The following is a 19120-nucleotide window of genomic DNA, read 5'->3' as shown; positions in this document are numbered from 1 at the left end:
CCCAGGGATGGATGTCAGACTGACTGGTCTGTAGTTCCCAGGTTCCTCCTTTTTGCCCTTTTTGAAGATAGGGACAACGTTAGCCCTCCTCCAGTCGTCCGGCACCTCACCCGTCTTCCATGATTTTGCAAAGATAATAGACAAAGGTTCTGAGAGTTCTTCCGCTAGCTCCTTCATTACTCTAGGATGCAGTTCATCGGGCCCTGGAGATTTAAACTCATTCAAGGAAATTAGGTGTTCTTTGACCATTTGTTTATCAATCTCAAACTGTAATCCTGCCCCCTCAATTTCTGCTACACTTTTTCCAGGGGGTCATAGAGCCGCTTTTGGGAGAAGACTGAGGCAAAGTAGGAATTGAGCACTTCAGCCTTTTCGTTGTCATCTGTTATCAATTTGCCATCCTCATTAAGCAGTTGAACCACCATTTCTTTCCTCTGTCTTTTACTACTCACATATCTGAAGAAAGCCTTTTTATTGCTTTTAGCATCCCTCGCAAATCTCAGCTCATTCTGAGCTTTAGCCTTCCTGACGCCATTTCGGCACTTCTGCGCCACCTGTCTGTACTCTTCTTTTGTAGCTTGGCCTTCCTTCCACTTCCTATATGTATCCCTTTTTGTTTTCAGGTCATCTCTAAGCTTTTTGTGGACACACATTGGTTTCCTCTGTTGTCTTCTATCTTTTCTCCTTGTTGGAATTGTTTGTAACTGTGCCTTTAAAATTTCCTTTTTTAAATACTCCCACCCGTCCTGAACTCCTTTTCTCATTAGGCTCATTTGCCATGGGACCTTACTTATCATAGTTCTGAGTTTATTAAAATCAGCTTTCCTAAAATCCAGAGTACGTGTATGGCTACACTCAACTTTTGTCTCCTTCATAATCAAGAATTCAAGTATGATGTGGTCACTTTCCTCCAGAGTTCCCGTAACTGCCACTTTATCCACTAAGTCATTCCTATTGGTCAATATCAAGTCAAGGATTGCCAACCCTCTAGTTCCTTCCTCCACTTTCTGTAGGAGAAAGTTATCACCCACACATGTCAGGAATTTCTTGGAGGGGCTGCTTTTGGCAGTATTGGTCTCCCAACAGATATCAGGGTAATTGAAGTCCCCCATCACTACTACATCACACTTCCTTGAAACACTGGCAATTTGTTTCTCAAAAGTTTCGTCCTCATCTTCTCCTTGATTGGGTGGTCAGTAGTAGACTCCGATTATCATGTTCTTTTTATTCCTTGCCCCATTTATTTTAATCCAGATGCTCTCGATGGGGCTCCCAGTCTGATCCGCCTGTATTTCTGTGCAGGGATAGGTATTTTTAACATATAGTGCAACTCCACCTCCCTTTCTATTTCTTCTGTTCTTTTTGAACAAGTTATATCCTTCAATTGCTATATTCCAGTCATGGGAGTCATCCCACCAAGTTTCAGTTATACCTATCAAGTCGTATTTGCCTTCATGTAATAAGAGTTCAAGTTCGTTCTGTTTGTTTCCCATGCTCTGGGCATTAGCATATAGACATCGAAGACCATGTGTTTTATAGTCTGGCTTTGTTCCTACATTGTTGCGGACACTATTTTGGGACACTATTGGAGCTGTTCTCTGTACTGTGGTGCCTTGGCCTTCATCCATTGTTGCCTCGAGGTTTACGTCTCCCGCCCCCGTAAGATTCAGTTTAAAGCCCTCCTGATCAAGTTCTTCATGCTGTGGCCGAACACATTCTTTCCAGCCCTTGTGAGGTGCAACCCATCCCTTGCCAGCAGTCCGTGTTCCAAGTAGCGTAGCCCGTGGTCCCATAATCCAAAATTCTCACGTCAGCACCACCTTCGTAGCCAGTCGTTCATCCGGAGTACTTTTCTTTCCCTTTCTAATCCTCTTCCAAGAACCGGGAGGATGGTTGAGAAAACTACCTGGGCCCCAAAGTTCTTCAGTTTCCTTCCCAGAGCTTCATAGTCTGAAATGATTTCTTCGTAGCTCTGCTTGGCGACATCATTTGTTCCCACATGGATGAGAAGAAAGGGGTATGTGTCTGTGGACTTTATGAGTTTCGGTAACCCTTCAGTCACATCTCTAATCTGTGCTCCAGGGAGACAGCACACCTGGCAAGTCCATGGGTCTTCACGACATACTTGGGTTTCAATCCCATGCAGCAGGGAGTCTCCCACAATGACTACTCTTCTCTTCTTCTAGGTTGACCTACCTTCTGCCTCTTGTTCATTGTTGCACGGTGTCTGCTGTACTTCTTCCTCTGTAAACTGTGCTTCAGACTCATCCTCCAGAAGCTGAAAGCGGTTGCTTAACTCTAATGGTTCCACCGGTGCAGAATGCCTTCTAGTTCTTCTGCTCCTAACTGTCACTCTTTTCCAGGGAGTTTCCTCTTCATTGGCTTTCCTCCCCTCAGCATACTCCACTTCCGCTTCAGCTGGCCTGTTGCTCTTCAATCTCGTGTGCTTCTTGTTGCTGTTGCAGTTCCACCGTTTGGTCTAAGAACTCCTCAACTTCTCTTATTCCTTGGAGGGTGGACACTCGCCGCTCAAGTCCTCTCACTTTTTCTTCCAAAAGTGCCACCAGCTTGCACTCGTTGCAGATATACGCCATGTCGATCTCAGGCAGGAACACAAACATTGCACACCCTTTGCAGGTCACCATCTCTAGGGGCTCCTTTCCATCCATATTGTCTATTTCTGCTTTGTTTTTCCCTTTCTGATTATAGTGAAATTGCCTTTACTTTGTCCAGTCCTCTCTGGAGATACACAACTATATGAGTATGTCTTAAGGGAAAATAAGATTTTTTGGTTGGGTTTTTTTGGGGGGTTTTTTTGTGGGTGGGTTTCTCTTTATGTTTTTCTTTGTACCCCCCCTCTTTTTTCCCCTTAGAGGCCTCCCCCTTGGCCTCCCCTGCCGAACTCCCCCTGTCAAACTCCTGTTTGCTCTTCCTGTTAGCTTGCTCTCTGTTCGCTCACTCTCTGGGAACTGGCTTACTTTTGCAGCTTCTACTTGAGCTGGGTCAGCTGCTCTTCCCTGCTTCTGCTCAGCTCTAAGTCAGGAAACAGAATGAGGTCACCGGGAGGCCAACAACAATCAACAACAATCAGGCCACTGATTGCTGAGTACAAAGTACAATCAGCAATCAGGCCACACCCCCTTCAGGTCCTGCAGCAACTCTCCACACCGACCCTCTTCACTCAGCACTCAGGAGCACATGGCAAGCACACGGCCTCTTTGAATTGGCAGCCTCCTGGATTTCCTTGAGGCTTCTCTTGTTTCCCTTTCCTTGGTCTCCTCTTCCCTTACACTCCCCCTGTGAAACTCCTGTTTGCTCTTCCTGTTAGCTCTCTCTCTGTTCGCTCTCTCTCTGGGAACTGGCTTACTTTTGTAGCTTCTACTTGAGCTGGGCCAGCTGCTCTTCCCTGCTTCTGCTCAGCTCCAAGTCAGGAAACAATGTACACATGTTATTTTTCCATGTTGGAATCTCATATTTCACCTTTCAGAAATGAAAATTTTCCTCTTCCAAAGTTGTATGAGTCCAACAAAGGTCAATTTCTAGGAATAACCCCCCAAGTTAGGGAAGGCTGGGAGTAGGTTTTGACTCGTCAGAGATAGTGTTTGCAGCCTGGTGAATTATTGGCAGATTAAATTTATTTATTTATTTATTTATTTATTACACTTATATACCACCCCCATAGCCAGAGCTCTGTGGGCGGCAGAGTTGAGTATGTAGTTAATAGGGGGGAAATCCCTGAATACCAGGGCTCAAAGTACCTGGATACTGAGCATGAAACAAAAATAGCTAATGGGCAGATAAAATACCTAAAGTTGGCAACTCTAGTAGGTTGTAATCTTTCATCTCTGCTTTCTGTGGCACATGGAGACCTTTTGTACTTGCTATAAATCTAGCATATTGTTTGTGGTTGCCAGACTTTCATAGAGATATGCCTCTTTTCTGACAATTTGTGTATCTGTTTGCCAACTACACAACTTATAGAGACACAAGGCATGGAGTATTCTGAGAGGCAAACAAAAGTGGGGACCTGCTACAAAATCTTGTGGTGTTGCTCCATGGTGTAGCCCAGCCTATAGGTAGAAATAAAGGTACTCCTGAACCATGGCCACATATTGTCTGAAAAAGTTGAGAGACTGCAGCATTTCTATAGTCTAAAACCTCCTTTAAATAGAATTGCATGTATGTGGGCCTAATTTTTGTTGAGGTTGTAAACTTGTATGTTCCACCATACAAAAATAATAATAAATATATTTTTTAAAAAATCCTGACGCATATAGACAGACGTCAGAAAGAAATGGTTGTACCCTAGCTTCATCCTTGACATGCTCAGTTTATTATTCAGGGATTTATTATTATTTTAACATGGAGGATGATACATTAATATGAGCTCCCACTGACAGTCCGGTGGCAAGACCTTAGTTTTCCATGTCAAACATGGGCACATTAAACTTTTTTGTTGTTGCTCATGTGGATTTTCTTGCATGTAAATGCAAGCACACCTGCCCCCTTAGAAGAACAGCTCAGTAGATTGTGCTCATTCTTAACATGCAGGCTGTTCTGCATGAAGTATTTATTGTCACCTTGTTATTCCCATCTCACTGTTGTTTATAGGTTCTTTTCACAACATTGTGACCTTCCAGTTTCGCTTCTGTATCTAACCAGCATTTTTGGGATTTTTTTTTTAGAGCAGGGAAAATTCTGAAAGTGAAAGATAGCATGAGTTTCTCTTGTGTATTTGTGCTATTTTGCTATACCACAGTACCACCTAGAGGTTATATAGCAGGAATGCAGGAAAGGAAATGCTCCTTATGTAGTGATCTGATCTCATTTCTGGGATGAAATGGAAAGTAGATGCAGCAGAGTAACAGTGGATTAACAGCCTCATCTAGAAAACCTCTTAGGAAACATTTTGGCATTTATTAATTTATTTATTTCAGGAGAACCTTTTTGAGAAAATTTGAGAGAGCCAGATCTAATCCAGCCCCTGTAATGTCAGGATTCTTTAGACTTTGGATGCTTCCAAACGAGGCTGCTATCCAGAGGATGTGACAGGGTCACATGTGACACAATTAGTGAGATCTAATACTGTCCCTTAGTGAGATTCACTGTGTGATATGCCCAATATTCCCCCGTGACTGCTTATTACAGAGGAATATCAGTAGTGGGCAAGCTATCATTGAAGGAACCGTGTTTGCTGTTATTGATCTTCTCATTAGTGATGTTCCCAATGTTTGTATTTTGTAGTTCAGAAATATGAATTTTTGGAATCTGTAATGCTGACCTCAAATATGAGGCCTTGAAATTTCTCCAATTTGAATTTGAGGCTGTTGCTAGATGAGGGTTTAGCCCGGTGCGAGGCCCGGGCTCCCTGCTGTGCATGCAGATGATGCACAGGGGACCCCGGGGTCAGGCCAGGCTAAACCCTCCCTTGACCCGGGATAACCGGATCCACTTGTGGCCCAGTTTTTCCGCAGCCCCGGTCTAGCTGGTTCTGTGGCTTTTCCCGGCTGCTCGCTTACTCACGAGTAGCCAGGAGAAGCCGCGCTGTGCCCATCGGGCTGGGGGGGTTGTAAAATCACGGGGGGAAGATGGGGGCCAGGGGGGAAGAGTGGGCCCGGCAGGAGAGATGGGGGGGAAGACCAGAGCCAGGGTGGGGAGATCACGGATGGGGGTGCGGAGGGGGCATCGGACATGGCGGGCGGGTGATCGGGCGGGCGGGTGATCAGGTGGGCATGGCAAGTGGGCAGGGGGCATCAGACATGGTGGATGGGGGGAAGAAGAACGGGGCCAGGGCATGGAGATCGGGGGTGGGGAGGGGGGGAGAAGAATGGGGCCAGGGTGGGGAGATTGTGGCCGGGGGGGCAGAGGGGGCATCGGACATGGTGAGCGGAGGGTGGATGGACGAGTGAGCGGGGGATGGGCGGGTGAGTGAGTGGGGTGGACATGGCGAGCGGGGGCGGATGGGCGAGCGAGCAGGCAGGGGGCATCAGACATTGTGTGGGGAAATTGGGGGCAGGGGAGAGCGGGGAACACTTAATTTTTTTAAAAAAAAGACTTACTTTTTCGTTGGTGCGCTCCTGCGCACATGGCCCTTTAAACTGGGGAAAAAATGGCTGACGTGACGGGGCTTTCCCTTACCCCGTCGCGTGTTACGTCTAGCTAGGGGCGATGGCCCGCACTAGCTGCAGTGCGGCCTCACCCCTACTCCCCACCGGATTATCAGGTAGGTCTAGCAAGGCCCTGAATCCAAGCTGGAGTACAAATCAAGTCCTCCCTTTCTGTCACTCCATTTCCACAGACAATCCACCCAACTCCCCTTCCCTGCAGAAAATTACACTCCCTAAGTGCACCTAGTAACAGCATGCCATGTGTCCAATACGAGCATCTCTCCATCTTACCAAGGTGGTTGCTGAAGCAGTAAATGGATAATCTGGTGATTTAGAACTAGGTAGGTGAGTAGATAGTTACTGCTGGGTTCTGCATGCTGAAGAGCAGCCATGATGGAATAAGAGGGACGACAACAGTGGGAAAGTTCTGCTCTGTGCTGGGTGCTTGGAAATTGTGCGGAATCACAGTGGCAACTTGGCATCTGGACCTATTAAGATGCCAAAGCAGCAGCCACGGGAATAACTGCAAATAATGAAATACTCGAGCTCTTTGGAAAGAAGTTACTGATATGGAATGTGCTTACGAAGCAATGGAAAGACAATGAAAGAAACATTGGCGACATCTCCCCTAGAAATGTTCTGGGCTATGTAAAAGGGAATAATCTACCCCTCACTTAAATGCTCCACTATCAAATTGACCTAAATGATAAAAAATAAAAATAAAAATAAGGTTCCATCTCTGATCAATACAGAAAGGGTGTTCGGGGGTGGGGGGAAAGGCTACACATTCTCACTTCACCTCAGCATGTTTCCATTTTTTCTTGTTATTTTATCTCCCCTTCCCCCCTCCCTTTCCCTTTTCTCTTTTTTCTTTCATTCTGTTGTTTTGGATTTCTCATTTTGCTTATGCTGTATCCTTGATGACCAATGGTTTTTAGCAAATAGATTTGAGCGGTAAGTTGTAATCACAGGAGTCCTTTACTAGTTGATGCATTCCCTTTGACCCACCTCCTGCTTTCTCAATTCTGGGGTCAGAAGTGGCTTTGCTGAATCAAGCAGATTGTCAAACAGCCTGTTTGAACATGTTGCATGAGATGCCCTTTCACCATCTCCGCCCCCTTCTCAGCCCAGGCCTTTTAACTCAATAACTGCATTCATGCACTACAGCGGAGCCAGCTCATGAATCCTGAACCAAAATAAAAACCAAACCTCACTTTCTCCAAACCTCACTTTATTAACTCGGGGCTCGTCTACACGGGCGCTCTGCCCCTGGGTAGCTTCAGAGTGGCAGCTGGTGATCTACATGACACAGCCGCCACTCCGAAGGGATCCAGGGGCAAAGCCCCAAAGCTCCGCGCTAAAAAAGTCGGGTACTTACCCTAACATTTTTAGCTCGGAGCCAGGCTTTGAGCCTCTGTGGAGCCTTTTTAAGAGCATTATCACACCATCATTATACTCTGCATTCACATCAAATTCAATGCAAAGGACTCCTATGACGCTTACCCTATAATCTGCAATCACTGTGGATTGCAGGCAAAGTAGTCTGATGTGACCTGCTGGGATTGCATTCCCCCCTCAAAAGCGACGAAAATAGGATCGCGGAAAGTGTGATTCTTCTTATACTCCAAGCGGCGATTGGGGGTGTAGAAGGAGGCTAGTGCTGAGGAGAGGGATGGAGGGAGGGTGAGCGGCAGTGGTGGCAAGCCATTGTATGGTATACCAGCCTTACTTACCCCCTGGTACCCCCTAGGATTATGCCCGCGTGTCAGTTGGGCTCTTTGGACAACAACAACAACAACAACAACAACAACAACAGAGGTTGGTGGGAGGGTCAGGTGTCAGAGATGACAACGAGGAAATCCTGTCTCGGTTTTCTTGAGGGGGAGAAATAAAAAGGAGGGTGAGAGAAATCTGGTCCTGCCTGCTGGGGAGGGAGACAGAAAAGTTCATGTTCTTCCGGTAAGCAGATTCAGTCTCTCCCTCTACACACATCCTCCTCGAGAGCTGCAGGTGTAATAAACTTTCGTCTCAATAAACTAAGAAACAAAACAAAACACCCTCCCGGGGCACGCATCAAACCAGGGCAGAGCTGAGCAGGAGCAACGAGAGGCGACGAGGCGCCCGGGCCCCGGGGCGCCTGCAGGATTAGCCCCCGGTACACAGTGGAGTTTACTTCTGAGCTAGCGTGCCTATGGTAACTGCGTTTATACTGTCGTCAACAACAACAGGAAGATTTCATACACTATGGAAATGAAGTGGGATAATTCAAGGGAAATGGGTAGGTGGGATGAAGCTCCAAGAAAAGAAAAGAAAATTAAAGGGGGAAGGGGGTGGTCGGGGGCAGCATGGATACAGTGATACATTTTAAAGAATGGGGGGTGGGGGAGGAATGGGGCAGCATGGAGTCAGCTGCTGCTGCCAGTTTTTTTTTAAAAAATTAATCTTTAGATGTGAAGGTTTGCATCTAAAGATTAAAAATAAAAAAAAACCGGGCAGGGAGGAGAGGAACAGGGCAGCTAGAGCGAGCTCAGAGGGGGGCGAGCTGGCTGCCTCGTTCCTCCCCCCTCCCCCTTAGTTAGCTGTAAATGCGATTATTCACATTTACAGCTACACAAACAAAACACACACGCTTTCCCCATTATAAAACCCCCGCTTCCCAGAGAAGAGAGGGGCGGATGCTCCCAGGCGCCACCGGAAACCCCCAACTGCGTTCCTTCCCATGTAGACGCTGGGAAGGAGCGTCAATGGTGCTGCGGCCCGGCTCGCGCTGCCAAGCGCAGCATTACAGAAGCGGTATAGCGGTATAGACGAGGGCTTGGATACATCTCTCTAGCAGCTGCAAGTGGGCTTGAAATTTAAGTACTCAAAAGCAAGCAGTCCTAAGTGAGCTATTCAATTAAAATTCCCCCCAAGGACTACAGATACTCAGAGAGGAGGCCACAACCAGCCCATACCCTCTCTGTTACGTAGTCCTACTTCAAAGGAAACTCCTCCTACATTTCCAAGGCCATCCTCCATAGCTATGGGGATAAGCCTTTGTCCTGCCTTGCCAATTTCACTTACATGCTGTGAGGGAGCTGGCAAGGCTGGGAGAAGAGCTGCACCCGAAAGGAAAAGTAAGACCATTTGTGTAGGCGGGGTTAACCACTAATGAGAGAAACATGTGGAATGTGAGGGACAGAATAAGCACACTTATTCCTGGAATTGTTGTTGTTGTTGTGCCTGTATTGTCAAATCCCTCTTTTTCTGTGTTTCTCTTAACAGCCTTGAGACAGAAGGTGTGTAAGTAGCCGTCCGTGGCATATAAATGGGCATATTTCAATGACATTTAGTAGCAGGGGCTTCTGCAACCCCATGCCAGCATTAGACCTTCAGTAGGGCAGGAATAACTATAATGTTGATGCCGCTGTGGTGTACATGCCCTGTTCTGCTGTGGCGTCTTTTTCTAGCCATTTTCTAGATTGTATTCACCAGCATTGTTGGGCTTCTTTAAAATCCTCTGCAGCCTGGAATCCAGAGGCCATGTTCCTAGCAGTGGGAAACTAGCATCTTGGTAGCCTAGCTCATTTGCTTGCACTTGAGCAAACTATGCAATCAGAACAGGATAGAATCACAGAACAGTAGAGTTGGAAGGGGCCTGTGAGACCATCGAGTCCAACCCCCTGCTCAATGTAGGAACCCAAGGTATATGCAGGATATATGTGAGAACGACAGGCTTTATATCTACTGTTGTTGTGTGAGAGGGCAAACTTTGGGGCAGGGGGGTGCTTCAGGGCCCTGAGCTTTCTCAGACTCCATCCCATTATTCAGTGTAGGGGCTGCAGGTCCTTTCACCCTGGCACAGTATCTGGCACCACTTCTTGGAGCTCTTTGGAGAAGAGCAGCAACATGTGTTTCTTTTCTTTCATCTCATTTCATCCTTTTCCATTTTTATTTCTATTCATTAATTTTATTAGTTTAGTTATTTAAGGGTTATTAGTTCCCAACGATTTTAGGTAGTCCTTCAGGTTTGGGGACAGAGAGAATCATAGAATCATAGAATCGCAGAGTTGGAAGGGGCCTACAAGGCCATCGAGTCCAACCCCCTGCTCAATGCAGGAATCCACCCTAAAGCGGTGTGGTTGGTGTGTGGTTTATTTGGGATGAACAACACCTCATATTGGGCGGTGATGAGGGTGGGTGGTGTCATTTGGACAAACAATTTACTACAAAATATCTGCTGTGTTTTATTGTACCATGTATAAACTAAATTTAAAAACTGTTAAAAATAAAACTCGCTTTGAGGAAATTTCTGAACAATTCCTCCTGTAGTAGGCAACCATGGTACAAAGAGTAGCAGTTATTGGCGCTGGGGTGAGTGGATTGGCAACCATCAAATGCTGCCTGGAAGAAGGACTGGAGCCAACTTGTTTTGAGAAGAGTGACGACATTGGGGGACTGTGGCGGTTCACAGTGAGTATGAAGTTCAGGGACAAATGCCCCATCTGTCTAATGAATGTACTGGCCCAGTAACTGTTACTTGTATACATTGTATCTCTCCTTATGGCTACAACATACAATCCCACCCTATTTGGCTGGTGGCATCTCAGTTTCTGTAATTTTGTATTGGATCTCTCAATACATATTGGGTTTACAATAAAGTTGCTAGAGATTTGTAAAACAAATAATACAGCACATTGTCTAATTGTAAAGATGAGCCAACTAAATATCTGTATGTATTTATTTATAAAATGTATGAGACACCTTTCTAACTCATTTTACTGGAAATTTTCATTTGACTTCCAAAAGTTCTAGAAAGTCCTGAGTGCTTGGGAACTAGGCATGTGCTCCACTCCGATTAGGAGCGGAGAAGCAGTAGCGGATTGGCCTGCTCCGCCTTACCCAGAGGCGGAGTAGAAGCGGACCACGGACCCCTAGAAGCAAGGCGAAGAGAAGCGGCTATTTTTCGGAGCTCCTATTTCAGGTGGAGCGCTCCGATCGCCATCTTGAAAACATTTCGCCATAGGATTGCATTGCGGGAAATAATCGCGGATAACTGGGTTGTTTTTGAAGCTATCGTTCTGGAAATTCTTGTGCACAGAGAGTCGTGGATGGGGGTCATTTTGAGACTACTCTCACCTCTCTGCATCGTGCAGGTCGCGTGCTGTATTTTTTAAAAAATCGGGTCAACAAACAGGGACAGCGCGGGTCAAACGGCGGTTTTTGGCTTTTCGCCCATAGGATTGCATTGCGGGAAATCGGGGATAACTGGGTTGTTTTTGAAGCTATCGTTCTGAAAATTCTTGTGCACAGAGAGTCGTGGATGGGGGTCATTTTGAGACTACTCTCAGCTCTCTGCGTCGTGCGGGTCGCGTGCTATATATTTTTTTAAATCGGGTCAACAAACGGTTTGGGTTTTTTGTTTTTTTTTGAAGTGATGACAGGCACATTCAACTCCCAATCCTGATGAGAATTGATCTCCTCATGAAGCATCCTCCAATCCCAGCGTTCGAGGGGGGGGACTAAGGCAGAGTCATCCTGAGATCTTTGAGCTCTCAGCGTCTTGTGGGTTTAGCGTTCGTTGGGAGAGGGTCTACTTAGCTAGCTGCTGCTGTGTACTTTGGAGATAGATTTGGATTTTAGCTTGGCGCGTGTGTTTGTTTGCTTCTTTCTGACTTTTTGCTTAGTTTGCTCTGAGTTTTTCCCTTACTTTGATTTAATATAAAATTTATTTTTACATTTTGGAGTGTGTGTTTCTTTGGTTGGTTCGTTTCCCCCCTCCCCTCTCTTAAAGCCTGATTGCGTGCACTGCTTTTGTGAAGTGAAACAGCCACAGATTGAGCATTTTGGGGAAAGCATACACACACTTCTTGTCCCATTTCCCTACATTTAGTAATATTCTTAAACATATTATTATATTCTTATACATGGACACATGGATAAGCTATCATGGTGCCGAGTTTGAGGTTTCTAACGTGCAAATTGATGGAGCTATCGAAAGGGGTGTGAATTAGGGTTATGGGTGGTGCGTTAGAGGTTAGAGCCGCGCCAAAAATCAGGGGATGATGGGACTGCCTTGAGTCTGGGCGTCCATGTGGACACATGGATAAGCTGTCCTGGTGCCGAGTTTGAGGTTTCTAATGTGCAAATTGACAGAGCTATCCCAAGGGGTCTGAATGGGGTGCCCAATTTTCAAAAATTCACCAAAAATCAGGGGATGATGGGATTTGCTTGAAACTTGGCGTGCGTGTGGACACGTGGATAAGCTTTCACAGTGCCGAGTTTGAGATTTCTAACTTGAACAGAAAAAACGTTGTATAATTTTTTAGCTTTCAATGCAACCCTATGGGGGGGAAAACAGAGCTCCGATCCGGATCCAGAGCTCCGAGCGGAAGTGGGCGGAGCGGGGGCGGGGCGAAGCGGCCCACTCCAAAAATGGCAGATCTGCAAGTGAAGCAGAGCGGGGGGTCCGTGCACACCCCTATTGGGAACATCATGGAAGATGCTTGTTAGAGCTGCTTCCTGTCTATGATATTATGAGATGATACGGCAGCTAACATAATGCTGTTTTCATTTGGCATTGCTTGGAAGGTATGAAAAGGGGGTAGAGAATAGCATTGATCTGGAAACACAGGAGACATAAGCAGCAGTTCAACAGCCAGCACAGTCTACCTTGGAAACAGCCCAATGAAGGCTGAGATCGTACTTGACCAATCAAGGGTCAAATGAGAATAGTTAATATGTTCAAGGAATCTCATGGCATTGCCAGTGTGTTTGTTCCTTTGAGACTGGACTGTTGAAACATCCATTTAACCTTCACTCCTACTATTCATGTTCATGTACTTTTAAGGCATTGTCCAATGAGACTGGAAATAGATCACAGATTTTAAGAGAGTTGAGAGAAGTATTGCTTCTCACGATGTATTTGTTTTGGCCCTGTCAACTCTGGTCAAACAAGTTTTGGAAGTATTTGATGTGTTAGAAAAGCCTACAGTATTTCTTTAGCAGAGTCATAAGCAGTGTTCAAGAGGCAGCCCCCCTTCAAACTGTCTTCAGCTTTCTGATAACAACTGTTACCTCTGTCCAGTAGATGTAATAAGGCTAATTTTCCCCCACTATGTCTGAGCAGTGGCACTGCAGGTGGAGGATCACTTAATTGAATGCTTCTCCGTTCATAAAATACACTGATACACACATAGAAAATTAGCATGTCAGGGAGAACATTAAGTGAGAACTCTTCTCCCTGAGTAGCAGCTGCCATTGCGTTTTTTCAGGTTACAAGCAGACCGGCTGTTTTTCATTTTGGAAGTGTCTACCCCATAATAACCTTTGGAGATGTCGACCACACAATAATTTACGGTTTTCAGCCAATTCGTCGTGGCGTTTGTTCCGACGAAGCTCTCGCGAAAACAGGAAAATAAACCGCGGAGACCTGTCAATAAATAAAATCTACAATGCTGATAAGAACTAGAAAATAATAAATATAACTTACTATTATAAATATATGTTTAAAAAGGTACCATACCGATGCCATTACCAGCACTGTATTGTGTCCAAAAACTGATTGTAGTTTATGTATATTATACATTGGGAATTATTATTGAAAAAGAATTATTGTATCAGGAGTACTTTTCACGCACAGTTTTGTTAGGCCACCATTTGCCATTGATGACCATGCAGGTGTTATGCATCAGGTTTTTTTTTTAAAGATTTTTTTATATATTTGTAAATAAATGGGGTTGATTATTACTGTCTATCACTGCATGTATGTTGTGTAGTTGTGTGCTTTGAGCACTCTATATACATTATATCATTCACACTACTGCCTTCTTTTGTTTGAAACTATTTGGGAGTTTACCACAGGCAGCTGGTTGGCCACTGTGTGAACAGAATGCTGAACAGATCCAACATGGCTCTTCTTATGCTCCTATTCAGTCATTAGAAGCCCAACCTGACTTCTGAGGTAGGACAGGATCAGACACAGGTCTGTCACCTCAGTGAGAACTAGGGCAGAGTCATTCTAATGTTAAGGTCCAGGTAAACAACAACTTTGAGTAGAAGAATTTCAGGAGCTGATTTTAAAATGTTATGCTTATTTCAAAGGCACAAAAGATACAGTGAGATAAACTAAGGTGCTGTCTGTTTACCCCATGGTGGCTTTGCAGGGGCACTGCTTTGCTTGTACAACACAGTCACCAACTCACAGCCACCATGGGGCCCTTTCCCCGAAGCGGCATATTTAAAAAGTCAGGCACTTGCTTTGCTGCAAGGTCACCACCGTACTTCCCTGACTGTCGGTGGTGATCTTGCTTTGGCTGGGGGCATTCCGGGGAAGGATTGTGACCACTGATAGGTCGCCGGAAACACAAGAAGGCCAGGCAGAGGGCAGGGCTGGGCTCAGCGAGCCCAATGGTTGCTGGAAGGCCAACGCTCGCTCCTGCTGTGGGGATTAGCTGTTCCCACACCGCAGCTGCAATGCCAAGGGATTCTAAGGGAACAAGGGCTGAAGCAGAGCCGTGAGGACAACCCACCCGCCCCATATGACTGTAAACATATGGCTCTTCAGTTCAGGTCCTCAGTCAGTGTACTTTCCCAAAGTATTAGCCATGGTCAGAGGAAAGATACGCAAACAGAAGACTAGAGGAACAACTTAGCCACCACAGATTCATGATAAAAGAAGTCTGTCAGCTTCCATGGGCTGCTGCAACCACTGCCTCCTACGTATAGTGCAACAGCTAGTTCATAGTGAGGTCACTGGAAGTGGGTGGGTACAGGGCTGGTGCCAGACTATTTTGCGCCCTAGGCAAGGTGAGCTACTTGCACCACCCCCAAATGGTGGGGAAGTCCGAACGTGTGTGCCGAGTGGAGAGCTGGGACTGGCTCACTTGGATTTGGGACCGAGCCGTCTGGAATCCACCGGGATTTACTTCTGTGCAAATGCAACCCACTATGCAGCCTGGCGTCACGATCCCCTCCACACGTTTACTCGGGGGAATAAGGCTTCCGAGTAAGGAGGCATAAGCGGATCGGGCCGCACTGGTGCCTCCCAGTGCAACGCTTTCTCAGATGCAAGTCCCGTTGATCCATGCGCGCAGGATCAGGAAGCAGGAGAGTTTGCCTTGCGAGGAGTCCACAAATCCCTAGCTTTCCTGGGGGAAGGGAGAGGGAGTCCTGCTTGCCTGCTTGCCTGGACATCGCAGCCTGTTTGAGGAGAGAGGCGAGGCGACCCGGTGCCCTTTCCTTGGGAGTAAGGCAGAAGCTGGCTTGAGCCATGGTCAAGCTCGCCACGTGCTTTTTCTTCTTCTGGCGGCCTCCCAGCTCTGGGAGAGTGGCTTCCGGGTGGCTAGAGCGGCTCTGGGAGGGCGGGTTTCGGGCGGAAGTCCGAACATGGAGCCCCCCCCGCATCCCTGGCTTCACTTCGGCTGGGTGGGCGCGGGGCGCCATCTCGCCCGCCCAGGATCAGCTGAATCCTCGGGCCAGCCTGGGCCGGCTCACAGCCAACAACGCGTGTGAGTGCTGTGCTACGCGGCACCCCTCTTAGCTTGGCGCTCTAGGCAACCGCCTGAGTGGCCTCGATGGTAGCACTGGCCCTGGGTGGGTATTATCGATCCTTCTTATAGGCTTGGCAACTGAGTGGAAATGCTCAGATCCAACCATAAACGTCAGGCTTGAGGGGGCCCTGGGAAAGGTGCCCTTTTGGAGCCCTACACATTGCTCTGACCACTCTTCCCCCAATCACCCCCCACCCCCATCCCGGGCACTTCACTTTCTACCCCCCTTCAAGTTTATCAAGCAGGAATGAGCCCTTTTCTTTTTTTAAAAAAAGAAAACAGTTTTACATGGTAGGGTGCCCATATTTGGGAAACCAAAAAGGAGGACACCCAGTTGGGGGAGGGGGAGGAAAGCGGCTTTCCAGGGCCTCCGGAAAGTACATCATCCAACCCACCACCACCTTAAAGGCCCTGACTGGAGCGGAGGAAAAGAAAGTATGTCATTCCCACCCCCACCCCCCACTGATCCAATTGGGGGCTTAAAGGCCCTGATTGCACTAGTGTGGGGGTCCTTCGGAAAGCGTGCTTTCCAGAACCTCTGGAAACTGTGTCATTCCCCCCATGTGGGGCCTTTAAGGCCCCTCCCATGCTCTGGTCCCACTGCTCCAATCGGGCCTTTTCTATAATGTCCAGGAATAGCACCGCTTTCCCCTTTAAGGCCCCCCATTAGAGCAGTGTGTGTGTGGGGGGGGGAATGATGCACCTCCAGAAATTGTGTCATTCCCCACCACCACAATAATGGCAGCCTTAAAGGGGAAATGTGTCATTACAGGACATTGTAGAAAATTACAGAAATTCCCCTGATACCCAGGATAGAACAAAACCCAGGACAAATCCAAGGAAATCCTGATGACTGGTCACCCTATTATAGGGGACACTCACTAGGCATGCTGCAAATCAAAGCATGCTGGGAAAGGGCGCTCCAGCTGCCATCCAGCTCTTTCCCTGTATCTCTGTATGGTGCCAGGATCTTGTGAGATTGGCGCCCATCAGAAGCAGTGTTAAGACAAAGCAGGAGGCCTTCTCTGGATCTGTATCATAATGATTCCCAGAGAGGCCATAAAAGCTAGAGTCTCTTTTTATTGGTTAATGAGTGCATTTGACAAGGACTAGGATAATTTTCTCTCTCCCTATGTATAGGTGTTGTCTTTTGTCTCCCTCTATTATACAACCTCTTTGCATAGTACTAATCCAAATGTAAACATGTTAGATAACACCAAAAACCGCATGACCGGATAACCGGCTGCCTTAATCTTTAGATTGTTTCCAAACTGGCGATCATTTTACACTTTAGTGCAGGCTTTCTGAAACATTTTTGAGTTTGAGCCCATTTCTCTTCATGCATCCTCCTGCCCATCCCAGCTGAGCCCCAACCATTTGTTCCACAGCTGAATGTGGAGAAATCTTTGCCCAGAGCTGTAAGCCCAGAGCCTGCAGCTTCATGTAAGGACAGGGCCAGCGCTGCCATAGAGGCAGCTCAGACGGCGGCTTAGAGCACCAAGCAAAAGAGGGCGCTGAACAGTGTGCCCGGAAGCTGCTTCCGAGTGCGCTGTTCTGAAGCTGCTGCCCCACCCCCTAACCCCAGCGTCCTGGCTTCGAAGCCAGGAGTGGGCGCAGCAGTTGGGGGCGGGTGGTGGTGGCTTCAGTACGGTGAGCCTGGGGGTGCTGTTCTGAAGCCGCCACCCCGCCCCCTAACCCCAGTGTCCTGGCTTTGAAGCCAGGAGCAGGGGTTGGGGGTAGGGGGCGGCTTCAGTACGGTGCGCCTGCCTAGGGCGCAAAATAGTCTGGCACCAGCCCTGTGTAAGGATCAGTGCACTGGGGCCCTGAGCCAATACTGGCATTAGAAGAGGCATCGAAAAGGACTTTTCTGACCCTTCCTATACAGAGGAAACCTCATTAGAACAAACCAGAAGTTGTTGAGCTGCCTTTTTCCCCAAATCATGTTTAACTTTATGTTTTTAAAGTTATCATAGATCAAAATGGGTGCCGCTTCAAGTTTCATAATCCTCTGCTGGTGTTCACCAGAACAGCTTCTCTTCATTTGCAGAACCGTTTGTTTCCTACTATAATTACATCTCCCTTTCCCCCACAAAGGGTTACTATTTGTATTTAATAGGGTTTCTTCTCTCTGTCTCTCAGGCATCTTCATGTCCAAATCGTCTAAAATCCCACTGGCATTTTGGGCAATGTTTTAGTTTTGTTTTGGTTTTAGATTATTTATTTATTTATTTATTACATTTTTATACTGCCCAATAGCCGAAGCTCTCTGGGCAGTTCACAAAAATTAAAACCATAATAAAACAACCAACAGTCTAAAAACTGTTTTCACCTGGAGGTAATCTACATGGACGATTTGGTGCAAAGGGAGAGTGGTTTGAGGTCCTTTGTGACATGTGACCTTCTTGTCAAACTGCAGTTAACCAGCCACTTCCCTCTTGAAAAGCCACATTTTCTGAAAGTCCTTTTACTCTGTCTTTTTTATTTAAAGCAGCTTCTAGGCGGTTCCCCTGTGGTATGCCCCTCCACATTAAATCCTGGGCCTGCCTTTGTGACCTGGCAGTGATGTAGTCAAGGGGTGGGGACACCCTCCACCCCATTCACTCTTTCCCCCCATAGGCACTACTGTCACCAGTGAGAGTAACTAAACTGCCTTTCCCATTCTAAAAGCTGGCTAGCTACTCTCGCTTTCTAAAGCAGTGAGTGCACAGTTTGCTTTTTCCATTCATAGATAATAGCTGCTGATTCATTCATGTCTCCCCTTCAGAATAGTCTGCTGTGTACAATTTTCATGTGTATTTGTAGGGAGGAGGACGAGGCTTAGTCTGGTAGGGGAAGTGTAGTGTAGTGGCTAAGGTTTGGACTGGGAGTCGGGAGATCCAGGTTCTAGTCCCCACTTGGCCATGAAAACCCACTGGGTGATTTTGGGCACCGGTCACATACTCTCAGCCCAACCTACCTCACAGGGTTGTTGTTGTGAGGATAACATGGAGAGGAGGAGGATTATGTATGCCGCCTTGGGTTCCTTGGAGGAAAAAAGTCGGGATATAAATGTAATAAATAAATAAACAAGTGGAGGGGGCAGCAGCAGCATCCGCTGCTGACTCCAGAGTACTAGCAGAGGAAGGCAATTCCAGCCCTTCCTTGCCCTGCAGAATCTTGGTGTCTCCTGCCTGCCCATCCATCTCTCCCTGCCCTACAATATTGGTTCACTGTCGGTGGGTGTGAGGGGGAGAGAGAGGTGTAGGGGAAAGTATCCCACATTACTATCTCTGCCACTAAACCTCCCTGATCAGTGGAGCAAGGAGAGGGGCAGGAGCAAGACTCTCTCATTGGCTGAGCAACATCAAGGGGGCTGAAGAGGGTATTCACTTCTACTACTGCATCCATTTGCAAAACAACATGGATTAAAGTGCAATTTGATCTGTGAAAAGCAGGTTTTTAGGTACTTTTGTGCTGCTGATGGACCAAGGCCAATTTCATAGA

The 19120-nt window shown here is 46.9% G+C and overlaps 1 protein-coding gene across 1 annotated transcript in view; it reads left to right on the top strand.

Moving 5' to 3' along the window:
- Positions 1–9165: 9165 nt before the first annotated feature.
- The window catches only part of FMO3 (flavin containing dimethylaniline monoxygenase 3), a 32964-nt gene continuing 23009 nt past the window's right edge, over positions 9166–19120 (top strand). Inside the window, exons 1-2 of the mRNA XM_063133458.1 lie at positions 9166–9223; positions 10419–10559. Coding sequence (XP_062989528.1) covers positions 10428–10559 — 132 coding nt within the window. The 5' untranslated portion in view covers positions 9166–9223; positions 10419–10427. The remainder of the gene's footprint in view (positions 9224–10418; positions 10560–19120) is intronic.

This window comes from Elgaria multicarinata, chromosome 1 (genome assembly GCF_023053635.1).
Source record: "Elgaria multicarinata webbii isolate HBS135686 ecotype San Diego chromosome 1, rElgMul1.1.pri, whole genome shotgun sequence".
Taxonomy (NCBI): Eukaryota; Metazoa; Chordata; class Lepidosauria; order Squamata; family Anguidae; genus Elgaria; species Elgaria multicarinata.
The sequence above is the reverse complement of the archived record's forward strand: the minus strand, read 5'-3'. Positions and strand labels throughout refer to the sequence as shown.